Source organism: Pteropus alecto, unplaced genomic scaffold (genome assembly GCF_000325575.1).
Source record: "Pteropus alecto unplaced genomic scaffold, ASM32557v1 scaffold98, whole genome shotgun sequence".
In the NCBI taxonomy this organism is placed as follows: domain Eukaryota; kingdom Metazoa; phylum Chordata; class Mammalia; order Chiroptera; family Pteropodidae; genus Pteropus; species Pteropus alecto.
In genome coordinates this window covers 2,645,311-2,658,189 of record NW_006443570.1, presented here as the reverse complement: position 1 = coordinate 2,658,189, position 12,879 = coordinate 2,645,311, and the positions used below count along the sequence as shown (strand labels likewise).

Sequence of the window (12,879 nt, the reverse complement as noted above, 5' to 3'; positions counted from 1 at the left end):
GATAACAGAGGTCACTTGCCCAGGGGATTCCCTGAAACTCCGCCTCTCCCAACTCACAACCCCACCCAAGCCACATCCAGCTGTGTCCTCAGGGAGTCAGGTGCTCCTTACTGAGCAGAGCCAAGACTCACACTGATGGCAGCTGGCATCGGTTTCTGATGTGGTTTCTTCAGGGAACTATAAGCACAGCATCTGTGGACTGCTTGCTGAATCTTAACAGGGGGTCCTGGAGGGAGCACAGGCTGGGGCTAAACTTGACTTGCAGCTGAACCCTTCTCAGGACGGTGCTACTGTACACCAACTACACAAAGCCACATACTAATAAGACTGGGAGACATACAAGCTTTGCTTAGTACACAGAAATAGACACAGAAAGGCAGTCAAAATGGGAAGACAGAGAGGCAGAAACCATACTAGAGAACAGAACAGACCCAGGAATAATGGAGTCAAGCAATCCAACAGATGCAGAGTTCAAAACACTGGTTATAAAGATGCTCGATGAACTTAGGGAAAGTGTAGATGAATTCAGTGAGAACTTTAACAAAGAGATAAAAAACATAAAAATGGAAATGGAAATTATAAAAGGGAACCATTAAGAAGTGAAGAACACATTATCTGAGATGAAGAGTATATCAGATAGAATACACAGAGTGGATAAAGAAGAGGATTGAACCACCAATAGAGAGGATGGGGAAGCCAAGGACACTCAATCAGAATAGCAAAAAAAAGCCAAGACTATAATAATAATTTAAAGAGCCTATGTGACACTATTAAATGTAAAAACATCCATGTCATAAGGGTACCTGAAGGAAAACAAGACTTGCTCACTTCTGAGCATCATCAATAAAGGAAGAGTTATTTGAAAAAATAATGATGGAAAACTTCCTTCAGCTGGTGAAGGAAATAGATATACAACTCCAGGAAGCTGAGAGAGTCCCAAAAAGAGGAACCAAGAGAGGCCCACACCAAGACACATCATAATTAAAATGCCAAAGCTTAAAGACAAAGAGAGAATCTTAAAAGCAGCAAGAGAAAAGCAATTACCTACAAGGAAGCACCCATAAGACTGGCAGCTGATTTCTCAAAAGAATCCATGCAGGACAGAAGGGCTTGGCACAAAATATTTGACATGATGAAAATCCAGGATCTACAACCAAGAATACTTTATCCAGCAAAGCTATCAAGCTATCATTTAGAGTTGAAGGACAGATTAAGAGCTTCTCAGACAAAAATAAGGAATTTACAGGAATTTATCAACACCAAGCCACTATTACAGGAAATGTTGGAGCGACTTCTTTAAAAAGAAAAAACATGTATAAAAAACAGAAATAAAGAATGGGAATAACTACATCCCTATCAACAAGTACATCAAAAGGAAAAGAATTAAATGCTCCAACCAAAAGATAGAGTGACTGAATGGATAAGAAAACAAGACCCCTTCATATTTTGCCTACAAGAGACTCACTTCAGATTAAAAGACACACACAGACTAAAAGAAATAGGATAAAAAAAGATATTGCCTTGATAGACCTAGAGGGTACTGTGTTGAATGAAAGGAGTTATATAGAGAAAGACGAATATTGCATGATTTCACGTATATGTGGAATCTAAAGAAAATAACAAAAGCAGTAATAAACTCATAGATACAGAGAATATTTTGAGGGCTTAACTAGATGGGAGGGGGGTTGGGGGATGGAAAAAAGACAAAGGGATTAAGAAGTACAAATGGATACTTGCAGAATAAACATGAAAATATAGAGTGTAGCATGGGGAAGATGGCTAATAATGTAATAAATATGCAAGGGGAAGAGAGGTACTAGATTTAGTAGGGTGATCGCTTTGCAAATTATGTAGATCTCTGATCACTAGGCTGTATAACTGAAACTGGTATATTACTGTATGCCCACTATAATTGGAAAAAAACTCACTGAATTGTATAATGTAAATACAAGAAACTAATTGTTTATTATATTTCAATAAAGTCAGAAAAAAGAAAAAAGAAAAAAAAAAGCCTGCTATGGACCAAAAGAAGGATAATGAGGAAACTGTTCAAAATAACCTACTCTCAGTCAGCGTACTCTAGAGGCAAGTATAACGGACTTCAAGTCAACTGGATTAAAGTTCTGGTTTTTATACTTAGCTATTTTATGTTGGGAAAATAACAGCCTTTCAGAGCATCTGCTTTCTTATCTATAAATAGCAGGGAAGTATCCTGTACCTAACATGTAAGATGTTTTAAATTCAAATGAAATAATATATGGGAACATGCTCTTTAATGTGTAAAACACATAAATTTATTACTTGAGATAGTTCAAAATATCTGTCCTACTAAAGGGAGGTTAGCAGAACATATATAAAGGTCATATATGAAGGTCAAATATGAGAGATCATACATACAAATATATACACACACACACACATATATGAGGGTCAGCATGATGCAGAATCATTCATAAATTCTTTAACAAGACTTACTTTTTATCTTAAAAACAAAGGGAACCCTACTAGCCTAACTACAAACTATATAATGAATTCCTGGAACTACTGGTGAAAGAGTTACCTTTCCTGTTAGTTCTTTTCCAACCTTGATTAATTTCTGCTTAAGTCTGAGGAATGTCAGGCTTTAGTAGTGCTATTATTTCGTTTTCCTAAAGATGTATCAGTAGAATCAAAGAAATTACTAATACCTGCCGATCTTTTCCCTTGGCCCTTTCTTGTAAACCTGAAGAGAATGTCACAGAAGAGGATAACTGGTATTCATATTTAAAAAAATAAATCCTAACTGGACTTTGGGTGGTAATCACACAATAGAATATATAGATGTCAAATTATAATGTACACCTGAAAATTATATAATTGTATTAACCAATGTTATCCCAATAAACATAATTTAAAAATATAAATAATACATAAGTCCTTACAGCAACAGTAAAGTGCTAATATTTTTTGAAAGCAGTGTCGAAGGATTTTGTTTTCCTTTAAAAGCATTAAAGTATAATGCACATTTAATAAGCAGTATGAGGATCACAGAAAGTATGAACGCTTTTCATGAAATTGGTTCTTATCACTTTCCCATACACCTATCACTGCATTTACCAGAATCCACTAAATTACTTTTTGTATGTATCTTTCTTCTGAACTAGACTACAAACTCCCTGAGGCCAAGCAATTTTTTGGAGCAGCTCTGTACCTCTAACACCTATCGATATCTGACACATAGTTGGTGCTAAACAAATTTTGAACAGAATTGAACCCCTCAGATTTTCTGAGCCCTGGACAAGGTCAGATAAGCTTTGCTGAGCTCCGAGACATATTTTTGTTCTCCGGAGCCTGAGAAGCCGTATAGTGTAGTATGGTGGTTTCATTAGTGAAACTGAATGTATTTAATCATGTAAAATGTACAAACTGTAAAATAACTATTTTCAGTGCTGTACATTAGATTCTGCACCTTGTTTCCAGGGCCAAAACATCTCAGAAAGAATAGGAACCGAGAGAAGGGGTGCTGATTTTATGTCAAATTCATGTAAATTATTTCCCCATGGAATTCAGGTTGTAAATATAATTTACATTAGTATCCCTTATCCCAGTGTTTAACAGAAATTTACATCACTATCTCTTAAGGAAACTTCTACTAAACTTGAATGCCCAGATCTATTCTCATTCAGCAAATGCACTGTTTTCCAGGGATTCATAAGTACTTCACTAGTGATTCTGATAGGGCACTCAAGATTACTTATTTATCTCTACTATGGAATTAAGTTATCATAAACAATATTTAGTTTCACTTATTCCTCTTTAATAATGTATATTGAACTCAAGTAGTACTATTAAAAAGTAAGAGTTTGGGTTTTAAATTTTTTTTAATTTTTATTGAGGTATAATTGACAGACATTATGTTAAGTTTAATCTTTAACATTAATCCAATTTGTATTAAATAAAGAAATAGGTATTGGAAATATTATTTTAGAGCTGTAAAGATAAAGAGAGGTAAATGGTTTTCCCCAGGGCTCAGTGTGAGTTCACAACAGTGCCAAAAATAGGTCTCTTGAGATCTTAATTCCTATATTTAGGACAAACTTTTCTGTCTGGACCAGAGAGTGATGAGCTCAGATAAAATTTATGTCACTTAGGGCCTACAATACACTTTTTGAGGCATTTAATCTAAATATAATTATTCTTCCTTAAGGAATGTGTTGCCCTCAGTAAAACTGTATTTGTTGTTGTGTAGATTTAGATTTGGGAAGCTTCTTTTGTATTAACTCCAGTCAGCTGTGACTATGAATACTGAATATTAAGTCCTTTATCTTCCTGAAGTTGGACCATTCATGGTAATGTTAGAAAAGTTCTAGTATTAAATAAATGTTTTAATTTATCCAAGGAGAATTCCAAAATATATGAAGTTTCTTTTCTATAAATGGGTTGCAGAAATAAGGATGTAATTTTTTTCAATATGAGCTTCTTTACATGAAGAACACATATATAATTTTCAAAAAGCAGATACGGATGCATGTGGGAAAAGAGGATTAGCAATGCAGTGCTCTTATTCAAAAGTAAATGCACCTCTACTTATCCATGTTGTCATGCCATAGCTTAATTTTCTATAAATCAGTGAAGGAAGAATGATCAGTCTCTGGGTAAAAGCTGACTGATCTAGTGTTTTAAATGTCAATTTACAATCTGGTGCCAGATTCTCATCTGAGGAGATATTTAACTACATTTGCCTAACAATAAATACAATGGCTGTAGTATAAACTTCAGATTGAAACACTGCTAAATTATTACTGTTCAACCAGACTGATTAAAATTCATAGGTGTTCCTGTTTAATAAACCCAATATGTAAAACTAAGTCAGATGAGTAAAGAGATAATTGCATTCCTTTATAATAGGATTTTTCCTTCAAATAGTAAATTCTTGTAAAGTATTTTAAATAATGATTTATAAAAAGTTTACTTTAAAAAACTCCTACTCTACAAAGTAATATAATAATAGTCATTATTTATTGAGCACTTATTGTGTGGTGGAACCCCACAAAGTAATATAATAGGCATTATTTATTGAGTCCTTATTGTACGATAGACAATTTGCTAAGTGCTATACAAACATTATAGGATTTAATCCTCAAAATCCAGTTCAGTAGGTTTCATACCCATTTCAGATATTGAAAAATTTAAGGGGCTCAAATATATGGTGACAGATGGAGAATGAACTCTGGGTGGTGAACACAAAATGCAATATACAGATAATGTATTACAGAATTGTACACTTGAGGCATAATCTCATTAACCAATGCCACCCCTAAAAAAATTTTAATTTTTTTAAAAATTTGACTCAGAGATTAAACAACTTGTCCAAAGTCACGCAGTTGTTAAGTGGTAAAGCCAGGGTTCGAACAGACTTCAAAACTAATGAACTTAAATAGGTTCTATATTTCTACATATATAAATATATAAATTCCATAAATCCTGAGAAATTGAATCACAACACACTATAAACTCCCGGATATCATACAACCATTATACCATTCCTCATTCCCTTGACAAAGGTGTTCATTTGGACAGATTTACCAGATGTTTTTATTACCAGTGTCCATCTCCATTTTTAAAAAAGTCAGGGCAAAAATAAGCAGAAATCCAAAGCAGAATACAGGTTAAGTTCACAAAGCCTATTTTTTCTTTATTAACAGTCGTAAGCACAGAAACTGAACACTGGCAATAAACTGAATATCTAATCTCTAACCTGCAGCAAATTAAGGGATTTATTTAAAGAATCACAGAATGCTAGAAGAAACCTTAGTGTTGAGAAAATGGAGGTCCAGAGAGATAACTTAACCAAGGTCACACATATACTAGTACACATATACATATGTGTGAGTAAAAATATATATGTGGGAATACTTATTTCATAGTTTAGAACTGATTTCCCTTTATAAAATCCTTAAGATATCGCCTTAACATTTTCATTCCCTCCTTACTCAAATTGATTTCAAAATTACATACTAAAATATATAAATGATCTGGTTCAAAGAATAAGACGACAAAAAAATGACATTCTAATGGAGAACTCTGGAAAACTTTGCAGCTAACATTTATAGTTAACATTAAAGTGTTAATTTGCAGGGAACTGCAAATCACTTTTTTCTTTTCCCCATCCACCTACAAAAAGGAAAAAAGAAAACAAACAAAACAAAAAAAACCCTGGCTCTTTGTTGTTAAGTTCAATTAAGGATATAGTGAGTTGGCAATGACCTTCTCTGGATCTAAACTGTCAACCAAGAGTGACATATGGATAAGAACAGGCACTTTACATTTAAAAACCTACTTTGAACAAGTCTGATCCCCGCTGATCTTGAAAGCTAAGCAGGGTCGGGCCTGGTTAGTTCCTGGATGGGAAACCACCTAGGAAAACCAGGTGCTGTAGGTGTAAAAAAAATAAAAAATAAGGGATTGTAAATTGATGAGGTCCATGCAATCTGTGAGGTCAACCTAGGGTTGCCTTACCTAAAAAAGTAAATGAATAATAAATAAAATAAATAAAAACTTGCACCTATCTAGAAATTTTACTGTCTTCTTTTTGCCTGTCCTTCCTGCCACATAAACTCCCTCACTTTGCAAACACTAAAGCAAACTCTCGAAGCACCCAGAATAGCTATACTATCTATGGCATCTTCTTATTATTTCAATTTATGAGGAAAAAGAATGCTTTTCCATTTTTTACTTTTAAATCATTATGAAATTATATCTGCCTGCATCCTGCAGTTAATTAGAAAGTCACGCTCATCAAGAAATATCATAATAGGTGGTACATTTAATAATATAAAATTGGGCAGGCATTTGACATATTGCCAAACTTCACCTCTATGTTGTTAGTTATGATTTGTCTTAGCACCAAAGTAATACATAAGATCAATTTACTACTTACTTTCACAGTGTTCTGTTTCTCTTTTCTAGTTTTTACTAGACATTCCTGGGATCAAGGACAAAAATGACGGAAGAAATTGCCAATATTTGTTTCACGGTTAACTAAATCCTCGTCTACCATGATTTAACAGGTGACTTTAACCTTATAGCAATTTAAGAGAGGAAGCAAAACTGGATTAAATTAATTACATTTCCACTTGATTACAATGGTCAGCTATAAGGCTTATTAAAGCCAACAGAATATCATAAATCAAACTGGCAAAAATATGATTGGAGAATAAAGAAGTTACTTACCTACAACTCGTGTGTCTGCTAAACAGTTATTTGATAGGCACTGAAAATAACTACCTAGGTAGGTAAAGCCATTCTTTTAACAGAAAGTCTTCAAAAGCTAATGCGAATTTGTTTTGGGTTTATTACATTTGAATACATATCTTTGTTTTTTAAAGTTATATAATTAAGCAAGATGAAGTGCAAATACTATTGCATAGTTCAATACCACCACCTATTGTTAGTTGCTATTAAGTTAACATTTTTTATATGAATCCAATTGCATTAAGATATAAAACTGTAAAACTGCAGTTGGACGCTTTCATTTTTCTGAGTCAATTTTTGGGTGGAGGTCTGATCTAAGAATTCACTAAGTCTGGAAGATCAAGTAGGAAAACAATGTAAAGACAACTATGCACAAGCAGCTAAATTTGGTCTGTTTAAAGGCATTCTTTCTTCTTCCTCCCTCCCTTGGATTTTCCTGGTGTAACGGAATATTTTACTTTGAACATCTAAAAATACCCTTCCAAAACCGCAGTAGTAGTTAGATTACTGAAATTTAAAATTCAGTTTCCAATCTGTCACCAGTTGGGAAACAGTAATCTACGAGCTAGGAATGGCATCCTTGGCCTGTAACAAAAGTACTTAATAATTTGCAAGAAAAATGAGATGAAGATTTGAAAAGAGACAACTCTGGCGATAAATACACAAGGATTTTAAAAATTAAGATTAAAAGGCAACACCAACACTAACTGCTTAAAAATGACAAATGACCTAAAACATAAAAAGACTTTAAAAGTGTAAATACATCTAACAGAAATGAAAAAATCTTCAATGCAGAAACAAATTACATGTAAGAATGTAGAACTTAAATATCCAGAATTCTTTGTAAAGTTCTTGCCAAGCTAAAAAATTTTAACAACTTAATGGAAAACATGGTAACTTTCAATGCATAATGGTTTATCTTATGTAGACAGTAGAAAGGTACAAACATATGCTGAAATTTTAAATAATGAATGACTACAATACAAATACATAATATAATGTATCATGCTTCAAAAGATAAAAAACACCTATGATTACAGAGTAAAGAAACATAAATAATATTGTTCAAAAAGGACAGATTGTCTGAATGGGCATAAAAAGCATAGACCTCTAATTTTCTATACTATTAGACTGCTTTCAAGTCACTCTCTAAAGCGTTAAAAACAATTTAGCATTTTAAATGGAGTGAAACAAATGACTCTCACCCATTAGAAAAATATATAACATTTTCCACATGCATCAATTTGGAAAATATTATTTACTATGCAGAATGTTCTTTAAATTAGAAGACCTTAAGAAAGGAAAAGGTCGTTACTACAGCCTCAACAGTACTGTATGACTCAGCCTACAAACTAATAGAATACTGGAGTGGCTGCTTCAGAAGAAATAGCCAAAGAAATACGGTCTTCTGCTTTTATTCAAAAATTACAGATTCATAGGATTCCAGAACAAAGGGAACCTTAATCATTGATTCTATCCCACTTGTTTTGCAATGGAGGAAAATGACCAAAGTTATAGTCGGCAAAAATCAAGACTAATATTCAGTTCTCTTAACTCCCAATGCTGTATGTCCTTTCTACCATACCGCATGTTATAATTTTTTCTTATTTTGGACAAATTAAATTGATAAAATGAAGCAGGCTGTAATATCATATTACATGTAACATTACATGTAATATTAAAATTACATGTATAATTACATATAATATATGTAATATTAAATGACAGACTTATCAGAGCAGCAGTAAGGCATAATGAAAAACTATAATGAACACTACTTCAAAACACCCAAATTAGAGTATCATTTCCTGTGTGAATCTTAACATCTTCAGGTACTGATTAAACTGTTAAATGGTATCCGAATGTCAGTTAATGTTACCACTGTAACTTTTTTAATGTTATAGACTTTTTAATAAACCCAAATAAGATATAATTTTCCTTCCAATAGTACTATATTCTCATAATGGAGCTACTGAGAGTATGATAAAGTAGAGAGGTGTAACTGAAAAAAAAAATCTAAATTTGGATTCAAGGGCTAGCCTAGATATTTACATGTTATCTGTCACTAATTGGTTACAGTACTTAAAATGAAGGGTAGTTTCACTCTCTTGATGGCAAAGACAAAATAAAATATACTGGATGAAGAACTTTAGGAAAGCTCTTTTCCACACATTTTATGGGCTTTTACGCTATGTTTTGCCAAAAACAGAGCAGAATGATAGAGTGGAGTCAAAAAAATGCAGATTGGAATCTTGGCTCCCCTACTTACTGGCTGTGCAACTGAAACACTTGTTAGGCCCTAGTTTTCCTCAACTGTAAAATGGAATTGTGAGCATCAGAAGTAACAGGTAAAACATCTAGCTCAGTGCCTGGCATATAGGAAGCATTCAATAACTGTTATTAAATTTGAAAGGAAATTATCAAAATTAGCCACAAAATGAAGTTTACTGTAAGTAATATAACAAAAAGTATCTGAATGATGAATTTCAATTAAGAGACTAAAACAATTCGGCACACATTATGTTAACTTTTAAGCATTATTACTGTATAGATTTAATGCCAAAGTGATATAGCAAAGAACGATAATTTTCACATCTATCTTTTTAACTCTTTTATCCAATAGTCATCACCTATGGCTATTTACAGGATGCTACATATCTGGCTAACAGATATTCTTCTCCCTTGATTTTGACTTGAATTTCTTTTTCTATAGCTCTACCCCTGAGTAAGAGATTTAAAGTATGGTCTCTAGATAAAACATCCTAAAGCATAATATACAGAATATTCTCTATAAAAATATCTTAATGAATCAACTATAAAAAGATAAGCTTTAGTTATCTTCCTCCTAGAAAAAAATGTGGCCAAAAAAACTCCAACCTTTTATTTTTTGTATTAACCACAACTAATTTAAAATTAGTTATTATATTTGCTATAAAAATTTCCTGCACTCAAAAAAATTCTCGGAGATCAGCTATCTGTTTACAATCGTTAAATTATCAGTTCTTTAAAAAAGCATTCTGAATATTTTGATAATTTTTTAAAAACTGATGTTTTAGATATTAAAGTTCTGCTTTACCTTATCTACATTTTCTATCCATTGAAAGTAAATATTTAAATGTTTTCAATGAATTAGCAAAGTTTATTACCACAAGAGGTCAGTTTATTATTTTACTACTTGTAAAATAGGTCAGTAAAGAAGTAAATGATTTTAAGAAATAATCAGATGATGAAACTCATTAACAGTTGGCATTTTCAGCCCTTTTCACTTATATTCTAGAATGAAACATTTCACATCATTAAGAGAGTAGCTTCTGGTTTATAAACACTTTAAACATGAAAAATACACAGAAGGGTTTTTTTTCTCCTTATTCTTTTTATCTTCTCAGACACATTTGGAAAGCTTTAACTGCCAGTTACATACCAATCGAGGTAAATATGCTTAATAAAGCAATAAATTTCCTTATTATTTTAGTGCCGCCACTACAGATAAACTACAAATTAAAATATAAGATAAATTATAAAAAGATATGGCCATGCAATTTTAAAGCATACTACAAAAGAACTCTTTCCATCAATTACACAACCTAAAAAAGTGAATAGCAAAATGATAAAGAGCAGATTGCTGTGGCAAAACGCTACCCCCCACACAAATCTTCAGTATTTCAGTGCTTTTAAGATCCTGTTAACTGCTAAATGTCTGTTCAATAATTTCAATGACAGTCCTGATTTTTATAGTACTGAATATGAAAACACCAAAAATTAAGCTTATTGAGACTCTCTATATTAGAGCAACATAAAGCTCTATTAAACATCAAATCTTATCTATTATAATACTTTCTTCCCATGATTAAGTTAAATATAAAAACTCTAAAGAGACCCATTCCTTAATTTCTCCACCCCTCGCCTGCAACAGTAATATTGTAGCTCTGAATTTAAACTTCCCCCAAACACTTCTTATCTTGACATTTGTGGATAAGTTAAAATATTTTTCCCATAAGCATGAAAAGAAATCAAGGAATAGAATGATGTGAAGACCTTTAGGAAACAATTTCACCCTCTGCACCTAGTTGGCAAGTTTCTGTAACTTTTGTCTCCCTGTCTTACAATTTCATCCTTCAAATGGAAATAAAGAAAAACACCAAGTGAGATGTACACTGAGCTGTGAGTGATCCCAGGTCAGCCTGATTCTTTGCCAGAAAAGGCCAGGTAACATTTTCTCTTCTTGTTGAAGTTTCTTTCTTCTTCTTAATCCCCCTGATAAACCATGTACCTTACTATTCTACTGTAATTCATTTGTAGTTACAATACTTCACTTTCCAAAGGAATCATTTCCCTACGTGGTGACTTCTCTCTAAACACGCTTTCAGGCGTTTCCTTATTTCCTCATCCATTTCTCAATTCCATGATTATAAACCTCTCTCGCCAGAGGAGGAAAAGTTCTTAGAGACAAACTTGAAAGGATTTTCTAAAGTTTCTCGGACCTTCGTCCCAATCTCAAAGTCTATAACATCTAAGAGTTCCCCAAAACAATGAGCTACAAAAGTACAGACTAAACGGGAAAGAGGAAGTACCAGAACAATACCCCAACCAAACATAGCACCGAAAACTCGTGGTCGCCTCTCTCATCCCAGCATACTGCCCCCACTTCCCTACTTTAACCAAGGTCTCTAAAACTTGACAAATGGCCCCAGACACATAAATTCCCCATCTCGCTTCAAGAATAAGGTGGCAGAAAGAAAAGCAGCAAGCTCTGGTCGATCAGAGCTGTGATGCTTTTCCTGTCGGGTGGAGGGAGACAAGCCAAGGGTTGTGTAAAGAATGCAAAGCTGAGTGATACTGGGGGGAGGGGGGAATTAGGGCGCCAGAGCTAATCCCCTGCCGGGGCCCGCGGGTGGAAAAGGAAGGAGGCGACCTGCGGGAAGGCTAGGGTGGCCGGGCTTGCACTGGGCTTTCGGGCCCCGAGGAAGGGGAAAGAAGTCTGGCAGCCTGGCGGTCGGTAGGTGATGGCGCCAGGCAAGGGAGGAGGCTCGGTGCAGTGCTAATTTGGAGGCGAGGGGGTATGAGAGCGGGAATCTCCTACTTCACGCCCAACCATCCTCCTCCCCCAAGCTCACACCTCAAACCTGCTCTTGGTCACTCCGTTCACGTCCCTCCTCATGGGGCCGGCGGGTGCGGCCGGGGCCGGGCGCTGCGGCGAGCGGAGTGCAAAGACGTTCCATATAGATGTGGGTTTATTTCTGGGTTGTCTATTATGTTTCATTGATCTATCACTTTAAGTTATATATAAATGTCTAACCACTATGTTGTACACCTGAAACTAATATAATATTGAAAATCAACTGTAATTGAAAATTGAAAATTGAAAAAAAATCACCAGTTCATTCAAGAACCACGTGCTTCTGCAATCCCATCACACAGAAAATGTACATGTGTAATAAAAAGTTTCTGTCTTGATACTAATTTTAGAAAAATAAAGAAAAAATCTAGATGACCTTGGGTTTTGCAATAACTTTTTAGGTACAACACCAAAAATATAGTCCATAAAAATATAACTGATAAGCTAGATTTCATTAAAAATAATACCTTCTGCTCTGTGAAAGACACTGTCAAGATAATGAGAAGACAAGCTACAGGCTGGGGGACAAT

General features: G+C 34.1%; 1 protein-coding gene across 4 annotated transcripts in view; it reads right to left on the bottom strand.

Annotated features, from left to right (window-relative positions):
• FBXL20 (F-box and leucine rich repeat protein 20) overlaps nucleotides 1-12,879 on the bottom strand; it is a 78,024-nt gene that overhangs the window by 63,509 nt on the left and 1,636 nt on the right. Inside the window, exon 1 of one of the 4 annotated variants that reach the window (XM_015599297.2) lies at nucleotides 12,350-12,440. The exons of 2 other annotated variants lie outside the window; for them this stretch is intronic. In XM_015599297.2, coding sequence (XP_015454783.1) covers nucleotides 12,350-12,391 — 42 coding nt within the window. In that variant the 5' untranslated portion in view covers nucleotides 12,392-12,440. Of the gene's footprint in view, nucleotides 1-12,349; nucleotides 12,441-12,879 lie in introns of those variants that run through there. One more of the 4 variants, XM_025041691.1, reaches the window with a different exon arrangement.